General features: G+C 42.0%; 1 protein-coding gene across 2 annotated transcripts in view; it reads right to left on the reverse strand.

Moving 5' to 3' along the window:
* ABHD3 (abhydrolase domain containing 3) overlaps positions 1-17459 on the reverse strand; it is a 46163-nt gene that overhangs the window by 15139 nt on the left and 13565 nt on the right. Inside the window, exons 3-4 of one of the 2 annotated variants that reach the window (XM_018571688.1) lie at positions 11387-11569; positions 4363-4408 (exon numbers count right to left, since the gene is read on the reverse strand). In XM_018571688.1, coding sequence (XP_018427190.1) covers positions 4363-4408; positions 11387-11569 — 229 coding nt within the window. The remainder of the gene's footprint in view (positions 1-4362; positions 4409-11386; positions 11570-17459) is intronic. The other variant, XM_018571689.1, reaches the window with a different exon arrangement.

Below are 17459 nucleotides of genomic sequence, written 5' to 3' on the forward strand. Positions count from 1 at the left end.
CTTGCCCGCAGACCCCCACAACCACCGGGTCAGGGTTGTGGGGAAGAGGCCCTTGTCCCCATCGGCACGGGGACACCCTCCCAATGCCGAGGGCACGTGGACTGGTAAGGCGCAGGGAAGGGGGGGCGCTCGATCGTGTCCCCCCCTTTCCTGCTCTGCTTGTGCTCGGATCAAGGGTCTGGTAGGACTGTTAGGGGGGAACCCCACGCACTTTTTTTGTGTTATAAGGAGGGGGCGGGTCCCTCCTAACATTCCTACCAGACCTAAAGGGTCTGGTATGAATTTGGGGAAACCTCAAGCTTTTTTTTTTTTTTAAATTTTGCTGCAACGAAATTCGTCCAATAAAGAATTTTGGGAAATCGGGAATTTTGGATTCGTTTGCATTCGTCTTAGCTGTAATTCGGAATTCGGATGCATCCGAATCTTCGAATTTCCGAAAAATTTGTCCGAAACGAATTTCGGAACGAACCGAATCGCACATGTCTACAAACTGGTATTGTATTGTGTTTTTGGCCACTAACATTAACTTAAGTCTAATTTTTACTGAAATTTGGTTTTGATACAACGTTGTGCGAATATAATGCGACGTAAAAATTTGCAACATTGCCGCCATTTTATTCTACAGGATCTCTGCTTTCATACATATATAACTCTCAGGGGTTTTAAGTAATTTTTAGGCCTAAAATGTGCATTATAACATGTGTGCAAAAGACACCATGGCAGCAAAAGGGCTAAAGGCTCTACCCAATGGCACTGGCTACCATAGTTTACACCCCGGATGCTACAACAAGGTCTAAGATTCATGTGATAAGTGTGGATGTACTCAAGCCAGATAAATAACAATATCTTTATGACTATATACAACACTGGTTATTTTCATAGTACTGCTCCTATTTGTTATATATGTATAACATTACTTCTTAAACTGTAGTGCAGTAAACTATTTTATTTTGCCTTTACTTCACTCTTATAGAATACCTCAGTTTCATGTCCCTGGAAATATATCAAGTATGCAAAACCCTTGATTGCATTCTAAGCTGTACAAGCAATCACTAACAAAAAGTATTTGTTGCCAGATTCTTTCATAATCTGCTCAATGAAAAAGGATTCAGGCTCGGTTCTGTCTGAATACTAATAAATAGGCTGAATGGGCTACAGTGAGCGGCCAATAAAGGGTCTGCACATTACTCAACCAGTGAACGTATCTGGACTACTAACAGATCGAAGTACAGTTCTCCAAGGTCCAATGTGTTACAGAGGCAAATGTAAAACCTGTGGGGTTCACATAACGTGGGGCCAGCATAATACATTCCTAAGGTTTATTTTTTTGTTTCTGTTAAAGCAGAATAAATATAAAATACTCTGCAAAGGTGGCCATACACCTTGTGATTATCGTTCAAATGATTTTCTGCCCTCATCGAACCAACGTCCGCGTTCCACTCGAATACCCCATCATGCACAGACCAATGTGGATTTCAATTATCGTTCGTTAGCAAGACTGACCAAATTTCGTCGATCGAGAGAACGGATTTTCGTTTGCGCATGTGCAGTGTTCATGTTGCGAGTTTCTTCGAACGAAAATGCCACTAATCCATCGATTTTCGTAAGCTTTTCCAGCCTGACCGATCGAGGAAATTCGCCCAGTTGTACACTAATTCTGATCAATCACTTCCCATCAACTGGCCGATCATCGTACAAAAACCTGATCGTGTTCAATTTCCGAACGATAATCGCAAGGTGTATGGCAGGGATCTCAAACTCACTCGACAATGTTTTTTCTCCCATGGGGGCCGGCTTGCCAAATACCATGTAATGATATGTGATATGATTACATGCAGTTAGAAAACACTCTCACTGGATGCACAATCATTGCGTCCAGGGAGAGTGACTGATTCCTAACCGAATGTAATCATATCAAATATCTTTACATGCAGTGTGCAGGAGTTTACATGCAGCTGCTGTCATCTGATCATTAGCTTGAATAGGTGACAGCTGCCACTTTTAAACGCCAGATTAGGGATTCCTGCTGCAGGATAACACAAGTTCCTGACGCAGGAATCCCTAATTGCACCTAAAGATAGAGGTGTGAATGGAGCCTAACACACTCTCCAAATCCCCCCCCTCCCTACACACAAAAAAACCCTACCCCTGCACATATAAAATAATACACCCCCCTACACACACACAAAAACCCCTACCTCTGCACATATAAAATAATACACTCCCCCCGTACACATAAAATAAAATAAAAACTACCCCTGCACATGCATACATAAAATAATACACTCACCCCCGTATACATAAGAAAATTAAAAAAAAAACCTGCACATATAAAATAATACACTCCCCAATACACATAAAAAAACTACCCCTGCACATGTAAAATAATACACCCCTCACCCCCATACACATAAAAAAAAAGCTACCCCTGCACATATAAAAAAAATACTACCGCTGCACATATATAAAACAAATACTACCCCTGCACATATATAAAAAAATACTACCCCTGTACATATATAAAAACATACTACCACTGCACATATATAAAAAAAATACTACCCCTGTACATATAATAAAAAATACTACCGCTGCACATATATAAAAAAAATACTACCTCTGTACATATAATAAAAAATACTACCCCTGTACATATATAAAACATACTACCACTGCACATATAAAAAAAAATACCACTGCACATATTAAAAAAAAATACACCCCCCCATATAAAACCGGAGCTCAGAATTGAGCTCCGGCCGAAAGGATCTCAGTACCAGGAGGAGCAGCTCTGCGGTCTGCATCCGATTGAGATGCAGACTGTGTAGCTGCTCCCGCAAGCAAGGTATGCGGCCCGTGACCGCGTACCTGACTTGTCACCTGGCTGCAGGCCACATAGTACCAGCTCGCGGGCCGCAAGTGGCCGTGAGCTGGTACTTTGAGACCGGTGGTGTATGAGCACTTTAATGAATACAGAAATGTCCCTCCTGCTACAGGCTCAGCATTAGCACTGCAGTGAATAAAGCCAAGGTACCTGTGTTTCCATAATCCAGATTTCTAGTCTAAATGTGCCCACAAACATGAGATGGTTTGGCTGGTTGTGGGTAACAATCCAACATTTATAGGGCAATGCATGACAGTCTAAAACAACAATTCTTGGGGAACAAAATGATAGGGCGGGCTAGAAAAACGTGCTTAATCGCTTTCCCATGCTTATCAGGTTAGGGAGCTTTCATTACTCTGCCTACTTCACCCTGAAGAGAGGAAGAGTTCAACTGCAGTGATTACAGGGTCAGGGAATGGGACTTATGCAGGCAGTAGTGGGCTATGCCCAAAAATCCAAGACTGTTGGCGGTCCAGTTGTCAATTTAGGAAATGTGGAACCTACCCATTTCTTAAAACAGGCCGCCTGAGTTTGTCTGCACGCCATTCATTCTCCCTCCTCCATTACTCTATATTGAAGCACTCATGATTGGGGAAGACACTGGGAGGTGAACAGATTGTCCATGCACCTGGGACCATACGTACATTTTTATGGCCAGCTGAAGGTTTATGTACATGACTTTTTGACTGTGTCTGAGCTGATCCCCTCCCCATATAAGTCAATGTAAATGCCAAAGCAACTCAAAGCTGCTTGAAACAGCTCAAAGGCAAATGTAAGAAACTAAGAAGCACATGAAAGGACAATAAATGTGACTTTCTTCTGAGATCGATGCCTGTGTACATAAACCATAACTCTCTGGATCATCATAAAGGATCATTGCTGAAAGTAGTGGCTTAGCATATACTGTATGCGTACAATAGGGCATAACTTGTCATATTCTATGTGGATCAGATTGACTTGATAACTGTTGAAAGAACTCCGGGAAACGTTTTTATTAACCCTTGCAGTGGGGCTACGGTCTAAGGAGGAAAATAATAAAGTTATACTCACCTGACCCTCGGAACCGGCTTGCTCTTAGACCGCACAGTGGAGAGGAAGCAAGGCTGGAAGGACCGGTCTAAGGTCTCTTAATCATGTTCGATACACAGTGTATAGGACGTGAGGACACTAAGGGACATACCATTGATGAAGCAGAGAAGGAGACAGGCTGAAGGGGCGCTGTGACACCCAGCCAGCTTGGAGGATTGAGTGAGTATAACTTTTTTATTTTCCTCCGTGGACCAAAACCAGCAGTTAACCCTTGCACTGCGGAGGAAGCCCCACTGCAAGGGTTAATACAAATTTTGCCCAGAATTCTAAAGCTCCCAAATCAACCAGTACAGAAATTACTAATTTCTTCAAATTTTTATCATTCTTGCTAATTAAAGAAGATAGTAGAGCAGACGTGATGAGTTTTCAAACGTTCCTTGACAACTTACCAAAAGATTCTCGCCAGCAACACCTCGATTATTGAAAACAACACACCTAAAACAAAAAATGTTACAGATGATGAGCCAATTAGAAGTACATAAGCAAGTTCAGATATTCTAGGAATGATTTACTACAACCTGAGCACGGAAAAGCACAAGTCTTGTTTACAGCAATCAGTAATTTGTCAGATTTTTGTTTCTCCACGGAGCAGACTAATAAATGAAGCGTTAACTCAAAGTGTATTTAAAGCCCAAACTTTTTACATTTCGGATAGAGCAAGGTAGTGTTGAAACCTTTATCAGGTCCTTATTGGGACCCTCTCTTTTTGTCCCGATGACCAATGTTACTAGGAGAGAAAGTGAACGGAAAACAAAAAATTCTGCAGTTGACACCAACACTGGAATAGAGGCTAAAACTTCCGATGAGGACACCTGTTTCAGTAACAACTGTCTATGAGGTCTATTTATAAACGATTTGCAGAGCCATTCGCCCTGCAAATCTCTGCGAATGTTCATTCTATGCGAATGGAGGCAAAAGGGAACATTGTTAGTATATTTTTTTTTTAGGTCGAATGGAATATTCAGAAAATACAGCATTATGGTCATTTGATGGAGCTGAGGAGCACAGGAAATAAGTAATTATTTATAATTATAATTATATTATTATAATTTATTATTATAGCTCCCTCTAGTTGCCAAAATAATATTTTCTGAATATAATTCAGTTTGAAAAGAAAATATACTGAGAAGGTTTGTTTTTGACTCCATTTGCTCAGAACGAACGTTCACAGAAAGTTGCAGGGAAAATTGATCTGCAATTTGTCTATAAATAATAATCATAATCGTGAATATGCAGTTCAGTTTTGGACACCACTTCAGAAACATTTTTGGATTTGGAGTGCAGCGATGGACAACTAAATTAATAAGGGGCATAGAGGACTTCAGCTAAGAGGAAAAATGAATGCAACTGGATTTATTTACTATTTAGAAGAGGTGATTATGGAAGGGGATATAATAACCTTGCATAAATAAATAAATGGCCCATACAGTAAAGTTGTTCACTTAAAATGTATTGCACTTTTACAGGAAAAAAATTAGAAAAACCCCACTATACAGTATGTTTGGTATGTGTTCCTATTCACACAACATATACAAAAATATTTCTTATCTTTTAGATATCTCGATGTAGCAGGTATTTGTAAGTATCTCTCAATTTCAGTAACAGAAAACACTGACTGTCCCCATAGAAAGACTTAGGACAGACTGAGCTGCCCCTCATTAAATACAATGAAAGGTTCTAGATCTTTAAAGGAGAAATATGAGGTTAATGAAAAATCACTCAGCCTCGTAGTTCGAGCCGACGTGTGACAATGAAACGGTCACAGGTCGGCTCAATAGATCGGAAAGTGAGCGAACACATACCGTCGCTCGCTCACTTCTCGATCATGTCCCTGCAGAGAGCCATGACTGTCAGTCACCGCTCCCCGCAGGGATTCCCCCCCTCCCCACTCCAATTCTCCAGTGCTGACTGCAGGAACGAACTGGGTAGGGGGCGTGTACAGCTGGCTTTGCTTCTAGATAGGCAGAGCCAGCTGTCAATCACGCAGCTGGGTGGATCTCGACAGTACTGTCGGGATCCGTCCCGGCTGCAGCGGTCTCAGTATACCGCAAGCTATAGCTCGCGATATACTGAGCTTTGGGTCATGGGAGGACGCTAGTTTATGTCCTCCCGTGACCATTAAGAGAACTATGGGAAAAACACTTACCCCATAGTTCTCTTTTAACTCTTAGAACAGACAGTGCTCAAATTTTGTTTACAACTGATAATGAGATCTGTCAGCACAGTACAGACAAAGTTGATTATTACCCTCCCCAGCCCCCTTGCATTCCAGAGGAAAAGTCAGTACATAGAAGAACTTTGCCCTTTGAAAATTAAGCGTGTTTGGTGTAAGCAGCAATTTTTATTTTTTGGGGGTAATACTATGTGAATGACAAACATGTAACAAATATAAAATAGGTGGTATCCAAAATACACTTTAAAATCCATTTGAGCAGAAAGAGGTCACTCTGCTGAATTGGAAAAATACAATGTCACTGCTCATTTGACATGTGAATGTGCATGTCAGATAAATGTCCATCATTCAAAGATATAATCAGTCCTAATTGATCAATATTATGAAGGCTCAAACAGATGATGACACAGTAAGTATTCTTTCTTTTATTCCTAAGACCCTGAAAAACTGCAGACGTCTCCGATGCAGTATGTTATCATACTAGAGGCTGTTGAGTTGTGTGAGCTGGCTAGTGCTGCCAACCACACTTGTTTTAGGAGCTAACACATTATGCCATGGTTAACCACTCCAGGCAATAGATTATGTGTCTGAAAAATGACTAAACAGTAGGAAATGATTTTACAAGTTTCATTGAATCATGAAGCCATGCTTGTCCCTGAAAGGTGCCAAAGAAATAAAGAGGTTGAATATCACTGTGCCATCTGCCATGTGGGAGTAATACTTGACTTGCCAACTTCTGTCCTCTATATTAAGAAGCTTTAAAGTGATAGTAAACCCTCATGTTTTTGAAAAAAAAAGAAAATCTCCACTGGACAGCCATTTGTACCTGTGTAGTTTTTTTTTTGTTTTCACATTTCATAACATTTTTCAAAGGATGTGCATGGGGGATCCTGATGTGAAAGTGGGGGCTTCTGGTGTGGAAGGGGACTTGTGTGAAAAGGGAAACCCTACAATTTTTTGTGTGTTAAAATCCATACCAGACCCCTATCTTGGATAACGGTGTGGTTTGGATTTTGTAGGGACCATATGTTTTTTTACATTTTAGACTGGGGTGCCACAAGATTTTGCATACTTTTAAAGGGTGCAGTGACTGAAAAAAGTTTAAAGAACGTTGGTTTAGGACACAGTTTGGTTCTGTTCTGCATGGTGTGTAATACAAGGTGCAGTGAATACTTTGAGGTTTCTACTAGGGCTGCAACTAATGATTATTTTCAAATTCGATTAGTTGGCCGATAATTTTTTTCGATTCATCGGATAAAATAAAATTAGGGCTGCGGAAATTAACGATTAATCCCTCGATTAATCGTTATTTTTTTGATTATTATTTTGATCCGTACTCACCTCTCCGCCGGCTTCCGGGTCTTCCGTCGGAGATCCGGTGATGTCACAGACATCGACGTCACCGGACTCCTCCCCCCTTCCCCAAGTGGCTGTCGGCTAATGAAGGGAAAGTCAAACAGGACATTTTTTATCATTACCAGCCCTAAATAAAATTAATACTATCATCTATTTAAAATAACTTACACAAATGGTGTGTTACAAACATAAAGTTTCATTCAGAATAAAACAGTATGCAATTTTTTTTTTTAATTGCACTGCGGGAATACTTTCAAAATGTAAAACAGACAACGATGCCTGTTTACATACAAGAGATCCGTCGGCTATAGAGCCGCCGGATCGCTTATATGAGGTGTCAGTCGGTGCAAATCACCTCCACAGCGCTGGTCCCGAGCCACGTTGGGCCTGATGCGGGCCCGAGACCGGCACGGCGGCTCTGTGACAGGGGATCAGAGGGAGATCAGCACACAATCTCCCTCTGATCTCCTCTCCGGAGTCAGAATGCAGGAAGTGATGTATATTATATATCACTTCCACATTCTGCTGTCAGTCTCCAGCTTCAGAAGCTGGAGAGAAGCTGATGAAGCAGATCTATGCTTCATCAGCTTCCTTGGGGGTCCCTATCTGACATTAGGGGTCTTAAAGACCCTTGATGTCTCCATAAAGAGGACCTGTCACATCCTCTTTGCTATCAAATAGGGGGATTCTTAGCACCCATATCGGATAACAATAAAGTTAAGTTAAAAAAAAAGTTTAAAAAAAAAATTAAAGTGGCAAAATAATAAGAATAAAATGGTCAATTTTAGGTATGGTAGTTTTTTGCCTTTTCGCGGGTGCGCACAATTTTAAGGCTTGGTGTCTATTTACCCAACGTGACCCCATCTTTTATATTTTACCAAAATATTGGATAATAATAAATGTATTATAACATAATGTAAAAAAAGTTGTTTTTTTTCTACATTTTCTGACTGTGACTCACGGCTCCCTGCAGGGATTTCCCCTCCCCCTGTCCGATCCTCCAGCACTGAATAGCGAAACGGACGGGGAAGGTGCAGGCACAGCTGGCTCTGTGTAAGAGTCCAGGGCTTACTACGCATGCTCCAATGGCGTTGCCGCAAGAGGATATCCGCTCCAACTGCGCATGCGCCAAAGACGCGTCAGTGCGCCAACCCGCGCATTGCGCAGAAGACCGGATGGAAAAAGGCAGGAAAATGCCCAGGAGGCGCACAGGAAGTGACCTCAACCTGATGGAAAAGGCAGGAAAATGCCCAGGAGCCGCACAGGAAGTGACCTCAACCTGATGGAAAAAGGCGTGAAAATGCCCAGGAGGTGGACAGGAAGTGACCTCAAACTTCAATCATCACTTCCCTATATAAAATGACCTCAAACTTCAATCATCACTTCCCTATATAAGCCCAGCCCAGACACTGCCAAATTGCTGGATTATCTTCAGTCCCCCCTTGTTCCTGTGCTAGTGTGTGATCTGTCTGAACTTGTTGTGACCTGGAAACCTATTTGACTACTCTTGATTGCTGCCTGCCATTGACCTTGGATTTGTACCTTGACCATTCTACTTCTTTACCCCTTTTGTACTCAGCTGTCAGATTGGAACCGACCCCGGCTCGGCTCTCCACCATTCTTCTGATTAACCCTTGTGTACTTCGTTGCCAGAGTGGACTTGACCTCGGCTCGGATTTCGGACTAAGGCTTGCACGGTGCTCCACACCCCTGGCACCCGTGCCACTCGGTGTCCACTGAAATCTCTGTCTCCATCTCCAGAGACTTCAAGGACCCGAGGTGCAAGGGAGGCCTCCCCACTACTTCGGTCTCACCTCAGGTATGTGGCCCACGTGACACTCTGCCTCTGGATAGGCAGAGCCAGCTGTCAATCCCGCAGCTGGGTGGATCCAGACAGTAGTGTCGGGATCCGTCTTGGCTGCGACGTCTCAGTATACCGCAAGCTGTAGCTCGCGGTATACTGATCTTTGGTTCTCGGGGGGAAAGCTAGTTTGTGTTCTCCCGTGACCCTTAGGAGAACTATGGGGAAAAGCCCTGACCCCATAGTTCTCCTTTAACTCTATGTAGACACAAGAGCTGTGTGCTCTCATGCATTGCTTCCTGCAGCTTTGGGTTTTGACAGACGCAACAGATGGTATACGGCCTCAGACGCAGACATGATGTATCCAGGACCGTACACTGTCTGTGTGCGGCTGTCAAAACTCAGAGCTGTGGGAAGCAGCATGTGAGGGTACACAGCTCCTGCATCTACTTATTTACATGAGCTGCCCACATGCTTCTTCCCGCAGCTCCAGGCACATCAACAACTGACCCTTCATGCTGTACAGAGCAATATTATTAAAAGTACGGATTAATAATATATAGCAAAAGCTTAAAGGAGAACTATGAGGGGAATGCTTTTCACTCACCTCATAGTTCTCCTTTAACTCTATGTAGACACAAGAGCTGTGTGCTCTCATGCATTGCTTCCTGCAGCTTTGGGTTTTGACAGACGCAACAGATGGTATACGGCCTCAGACGCAGACATGATGTATCCAGGACCGTACACTGTCTGTGTGCGGCTGTCAAAACTCAGAGCTGTGGGAAGCAGCATGTGAGGGTACACAGCTCCTTTTAAAGGAGAACTATGAGGTGAGTGAAAAGCATTCACCTCATAGTTCTCCTTTAAGCTTTTGCTATATATTATTAATCCGTACTTTTAATAATATTGCTCTGTACAGCATGAAGGGTCAGTTGTTGATGTGCCTGGAGCTGCGGGAAGAAGCATGTGGGCAGCTCATGTAAATAAGTAGATGCAGGAGCTGTGTACCCTCACATGCTGCTTCCCACAGCTCTGAGTTTTGACAGCCGCAACTTGTTCAGCACCACTTTAAGAACTGCAATTGGTATGGGAGGCTGGAACTAAGGGGGAAACATAAGCTCCATTTTACCACCTGCATTTTTCTTATACAATAAGGATACATTTTCTGGCCAAGGCTCCTAAATGAACAATCTATTGATTTGTCCTGAGGTGTCTCAGGAGATCCTGAGATGCTCACACTTGGGAGACTCGGATACATAGAGTTAGGACCACACTTTGCAGAGGTGCCTTGGCGCGGCAGTGTGGCTTCTACATATTTTTGGCCAAAAGTTTGTGCAACTAAAACCTCTGATTTTAACGCATACTGTTGACAAGGCTACTTGTTTGGTTGCAGGCTGGCTGGCAGGTTGAGGCTGGGGAATTTTTGTGTTTTGTATTGTTGTAAGCCTTCCCAATGTGCGCCCTGCTATAAAGGCTGGTTATAGATTCATGCAGGTACCATTTTTTTCTAGTCCTACAGTAGAAACGGTCGCATGCCTTCATTCACACTGCACGATTCTCGTACGATCGCGGGATTTCCCGCGATTCTCATCCGAGAATCGTGCAGTGTATGGGCACCTTTAGATTGTAAGCCCTCAAGGGCAGGGCCCTCCTTACCATTGTGTCTTGAATTGTATTGTAATTATAATGTCTTCCCTATGTTGTACAGTGTTGTGCAAACTGTTGGCGCTATATAAATCCTGTATAATAATAATAATTACTTGCAGTGAAACTGACTGCTTTTGCTTCAATTTCATGAACTCAGTTTATGCATTTAATCTAAAGCTCTAACAAAGTCAACCACAACTTGATATAACCCCCTCCTGAGTAGAAGAGACCACATGAAACCTCTACTTTTGCCAAATTTCACAATGCATTAGCTCATGTCATCAGGAAAATGATCAACTCTCTTTAAATCTGTGCCTGATCAGGCAGAATTTTTTTTTTTGACATTTCAGTTGTGATAATATTACAATTTATATTTATAATTTATAGAAACTGATCTTGCTTAACCAACACTTTTGTAATTCACTGTTGTACTTGCCTGTATCCAAGCTCTTCACTGTGCTTAATCATATGCAGAATATAGGATTCCCGGCTCGTTCCCGTGAGGCCAGGAAGTAGAAGGATTGTAGGTCTTGTGCTGGCGTCAGGGTAAAGTGTATTATCATCATTACTAAACCAGTCCAGTGAAATCTGCCCTCCATCTGCTGTTTTAATAAGCTCACTGTAAGACACAATGGAGAAAAGTACACCACTTTAGATTTCTGGAATCAATCTATACACTGTACCAAGACAAACAGTCCGATATCCATGCAGGGAATTGGTATAGCTGCAGTTATGGGCTCTCATGGGTCCTGATTTTCCCTTGACAGTCTTGGGTTTTTCCACTGACAATAATGAACTCTGTACCTGGAAACTACTGGATAGTTTGGACCAATGCATCTGCAATTATTTTGTACACTAATGGAGCACGCACCAAATTCTGGAGGGTGGCTACTTTTGTTCCTCATGGTCCCTGTGTGTGTTGTAAAGTAGTCACTACTCCAAGATCACTCCCCTGATGGACTATAATTTCAATACAAATTGTTAAACTAAACGGGAGGTTGTAGTCCATCACAGGTGTGAGCTTGGAGCGGTGATTCCTTTACAACACACACAGGGACCATGGGGGAAAAAAAGTAGCCACCCTCCAGAAGGAAGGAAGGACAATGTCAGCACCAATTTAGAGATGATTCATGGATCTACAGCTGAGTGATACACAAATAACACAAATTTTTGTTAATAGTTAAGGTACTTGAATGCCTCTTTAAGAGTTTAGTGTCACTTTATGCTAGCCCTGTGTGCAGGGAAGCTTCGTATGATGCACAATGTAAATGGAGGTCATCAGAAGAAACAGCCAGCAAAGGTTCCTAAGGGCTTGTTCACACCGAAAGCGGTGCGTTCCAGAGCGGTAGCTGCTGAAACACACCGCAATCCCTCACAAAACTTCCCCCTGCATTCTGGGGGTGCAAAACCCAAAAAAATAATGCTTGCTCTATTTTTTGCGTTTGCAGTGGAACAGAACGCAGGCAAAGTTTTGCCACGCGTCCATTCACACTGTGGGCGGGGGCGCGTGGAAGTGGTGCCATTGAATTCAATGCACCGCCACACCCCCTCCCACCCCAGAATGCAGGGGGAAGTTTTGTGAGGGATTGTGGTGTGTTCCAGCAGCTGTTGCTCTGGAACGCACCTCATTCGGTGTGAACAAGCCCTAATTCAACAAAAGGAAACAAGAGGTCATGGGCGCAGTATCATGATTCATCCAGGTCTCAACAAATCTTGCAGCTAGACTTACAGGAGTCAATAACCTTTAGAAACATTATATTTTTCTTTGTAGCTTGTAGCATTCCTACGTTTTCACTCATTTGTAGGTGCTGAGCACCAGCTCACACTACTAGAATGTCTGGCCTTTGAGGAACCTCTCATTTACCATTGGATTCCATACCTCTTATTTGTCATAAAAATACAATTCCACTTACATTTTACCAGCAACAAAAGCCTGCCTGTAATACTGCATGTGTGTGCTCTACACCAAACTAGTTTCTAAATAGAACTCAATCTATTATTCAGTCCAAGAGTGGATTCTCACATGTTCCCACATTCTGTTAACGCCAAATCACTAGACACCCACTCCTCCCAGCAAAATGAGCTGGCTGCATCTAATGCTTTCACAGTGCATTAATATAGGAAGTTCTAATATAAATAGAGAAACTGCAATACAATCTAAAAATAAGGTATAGAAACTTCAATAGGCATCACAAAAACAAAGGATGCTTTGTTTAAAATATCAGTATTCCAAGATCACAGAAGTTGCTGCAGCTACAGTATAAATAATAATGGTAACATAGTAATTTGTGCTAGATGTCATAAAGTATCCATTACAGATAGTACAACAGATATATAAATAAGTTACACCATACATCTGAATATAATTAAATGACCTCATCTTATGACAGTCACCTTTAATTTTAACTAATTACAATAATTGGATTTTGATTACTTAAATAAAACAAATACATGTTAGTTTAAATCTGATTGGCTGTTATGCACACAAACTCCTTTCTTTTCCACACACAAAACTTTCTTTTACACTCCTTTTTACAAACTGACATCATGCTTCTCATAACTGAGCTTCAGAAGACATATTATTAGAGAATGTATTTGTTGTGCATGAATGTTGTGGTAATGCTGACATCGTTAGGCAAAGATTAGTGTAGTACATCTCCCTCATGCATGTTGGCAACCAATTTGTTCATTACCCTACAAGCTTTTACAGCTCTAGACTTCTCATGAATGATTCATGTGTAAATTCAGCGAGTGGGATCATCACAATACACTATCACCTTGCAGGGTTTACTATTGCTAGCAGGCGCCCATTACGACATCAATGAATTTCCAAAGATATGCAACTGCCCTTACTATACTTATACTTTGCATTATGTAATTACTTCTGCCTATGAAGTTACTCTAGAGATGGTCGGGTGCTGTCCTGTCTACAAAAATGTTCTTAGTTGTAAAGGGATTTCTTTTTTTTTTCTTTTATAAATGCTCCGGCATTATTGCCTGCTGCTCCACAATGAGGAAAGGGCCAAACATGAAAGTTAAAGCACTTAACAAACATAGGATTGAACATAGGGAGACCTGTTACATGTAATCTAGCATTCATTGTTAAAACAAAGTACTGTACCTCTACACATTCCTATTGGCCCATCATTATGATGGCCAACCTCGCTGGCCAATAGGACTGTGCAGGTGGTAGGAAGAGGTGGACAACTTAGACCTTATCGGGAAGTGCCAAAGCTTTGCCTGTTGGAATGGGCTGAGATTTGGCCACAATAGGTGGGTTTGGAGGGCTCCTTTAGACATGTGTAGGCACTGTTAGATGACTGTATGTTATACCTGCCACAGTTTGCCCCTCCAGTCTCTTTAAAATCACCCTCCTTATGCTTCTGCTTTTAAAGTTGCTACCCAGCAAAAGGCCATTGCCACTAAGCTGGATGGTAATATCATTTGATGTAGTTCCTCTTGTTGGAACTACATCTCTTGGCAATCCTGGTGTAAAAAGGGAGGAGGGGTGGGTTATGAGTCACGAATGAACATCCGTCTGCTTTTTTTCTGTGAATGGGGGGCAAGCTACAGATGTCACTGAAGGGTTCCACCTCCAATATAGTTCTAGAAATGTTAAGCCATGTCTTGCATTACACAATCCAAGCTGTGGTGGCACAGGAAATGGCAGCCATTTTATTATGGTGGCACCAGAGTAGGGTGCCGAAGTAGATTTTTTGCATGAAATAAACATTTTGCAGTTTAAAAAGCAACATGATACATGGCAAGGCAAAATGTTCACCTATGAAAATTGCACTGGATAATGAAAAGTGCTTTTGACTTGAAAATAAACCTGTCATGAACTTGGGCTAATAAAACTAAGCATATCAGTAAAATGTGTAGGCAAAGGTTAAAGTGAAACTAAACTAAGGAGATAAATCTTAAAAATGCATTCAAGTATATTCACTACTACCAAAAATGGATCTTATTTGTGTATCACTCGGCAGTAGATCCTCAAATCATCTCTGAATTGGTGCTGACACCGTCCTTCCTTCTGGAGGGTGGCTACTTTGTTCCCCATGGTCCCTTTGTGTGTTGTAATGTAGCCACCGCTCCAAGCTCACTCCTGTGATGGACTACAATCTCAATACAAAGTAGTAAACTAAACGGGAGCTTGTAGTCCATCATGGACTGAACTGAGCGATCAGTGGTATGTGATCGCTCATGTCCACATCTGTGCGTTTCCGGGATGCACTTCCCAGGACCGTGCGTTCGTGCGCGGTTGCGGACCGCGTTTGTCACACTGCCCAATTGATTTAAAAGGGATCGTATGTTTTTTTCTGCTGCGTTTGCACACGCGGAAACGCTGCGGAAAAACCGCCGCACGATTTGTGGGCCGTGTTTGGAGTGTCATTAGAAATCGCTGTGCATTCTCGGAATGCTCACATGTGATAGCTGCAGGGTCACATGTCGGCTCTAAGTATGGGGATGAGTATATTTGACTCTCCCCATAATTCTCCTTTAACCACTCCATTGAAAGGTCTGCTGGGCTCAGCCCTTAAGAATACTCATTGACTAGGAATGGTGCCCACCAAATGGAGCCTGGAGAGCTGGAGGTGGGAACAATTCCAACTTTTACTGGAAAATTCAAATTGCATATAGCTTGAAGCAGGGGTCCCCAACCACCTGCTACCAGCGGGTCCACAGCCGCCGGCAGACTCCTAACACCCCCAGACCGGGCCCTCGTCTAAAAAAGGTGATCTGCTGGTTTAAAGCACAATGATCTTTTTTTAATTTAAAACACAATCCTCTAGCAGCTTAAAAAAAAATACAGAGCGGCCTACACGGTAAAAAATGTTTTGCTACAAGATGTCCTCGGTCCTCTTGGTGGATTGAAACCCAGCTGAATTAGGCTTCAAGCTGCCTATATGTCAGAATCTAAGGACATATGGTTTTTTAGAAGATAGCCACCTCTAAGATATATCTTCATCATATGCTCAGTATACATTGCCAAGTTTGTGACATGTTTAACTTGAGAAATGTCAAAATAAACCACATTTTGTATATATTTCCTTCTATTTGGAAGGAAAGGATGGAAGCATGCATTTCAGTTATGAAGTCTGACTGATAGACTCATGGTAAAAAAACAGCATTAGTTTATAGGACTCCATCATCATCATCATCATCATCATCATCATCCAGTTTAGACTATGACACACCATCCCTACAGGGTGAATCAGCACTAGCTCCAGTACCATTTCCTGCTTAACAACTCTCTGTACAGCTTTCATGTGGATTTTCGGCTAGATGTATATATAGTCTTCTGGGATATAAAATAACATGTCCGTATATAGACTTGTCCAGATATAAGCAAGTTGTAGTTTCTTTTATTGCAATACAGAGGTAAACCTTGTTTCTACAAAATATGTAAAATGGTGTCTTCCCCAGTTAGAAATAGGTATTTTAGAGAAAACAGGTATGTTCATCATGGCCTATTAGAGTTGTGCCATAGACATACGGGACCATCCTTATCTCATCACACTGTATAATGGGCACAAACTCTCTCCCAATCTCCAATACAGAATAGCTCAGCCTGGGAAAGGAGTGATAGACAATCAGTTGTACTGCATGTGCAAACAGGGAACATGCTGACAGGAGGAGAGAACAAATTAACAGAGAGATGGGTTCATTGGTCTGCTGGGTCTCCGTCATTGTCCAAGCTTATATATCCTTACCAGCACAACATACTGAAAGATGAATGTAGGACATTTATTCATCACCCATAAAAAGTGACATTTCGAGACCACTGGGGGTCTATCACTCTGGCAGTAGTGCAGGGGTGTACAGCAATTGGACTACTGCCTGAGGAAGAGATTCCCCAGTAGGGGTGATGGGTGATGAATAAATGTCCTACCTTTACCTCTCAGTAGAGTATACTGATGAACATATCCAATTTTGATGTCTGTTGTGCTGTGACGGTGCCATCCATCATTTCACCAAGGCACACGTTGGATATGGTCTGTTGCTATATGAAGGATTCACTGCATGTCATCCTTTACTGTACATTCAGAGGCTGAAGGAAGGAAAAGACCTAGTTGTATTACTAACTGCAGTAGAGAAAACTCAGGTCTTCAGGCTGGCTATGCTATGTGTAAATCATAGAAGTCATTGGACAGAAATACAAATCATACGGCAGGTAATACAGCTCCTATATATGCATTGTATCCGTGCATTTACTGTAGCTGTGTGCCTGAACATAACAGATAAGTGTCTATTAAATCTTGACTGTGGTAGTTTTGGTCCAAAGGAAAGCTAACCAAACCCACTGAACAACTGTGCACAGTTCTCCCTCACCAGGAGAAAAACTGACTCCAAATGAAACAAATCTGAAGATTAAAATCCAATGGTTGTCAATTTGCCATACATTTTAGTAGGCTAGTATGTAAAAGAAAAATGAACGAGAACAGTATAGAATACCTGAATAAAATGACAGAAGCAGGCAGAAAACATTTAATATAGAGAAACAAACT

Source organism: Nanorana parkeri, unplaced genomic scaffold (assembly GCF_000935625.1).
Source record: "Nanorana parkeri isolate BGI_ZX_2015 unplaced genomic scaffold, ASM93562v1 scaffold1810, whole genome shotgun sequence".
Taxonomy (NCBI): Eukaryota; Metazoa; Chordata; class Amphibia; order Anura; family Dicroglossidae; genus Nanorana; species Nanorana parkeri.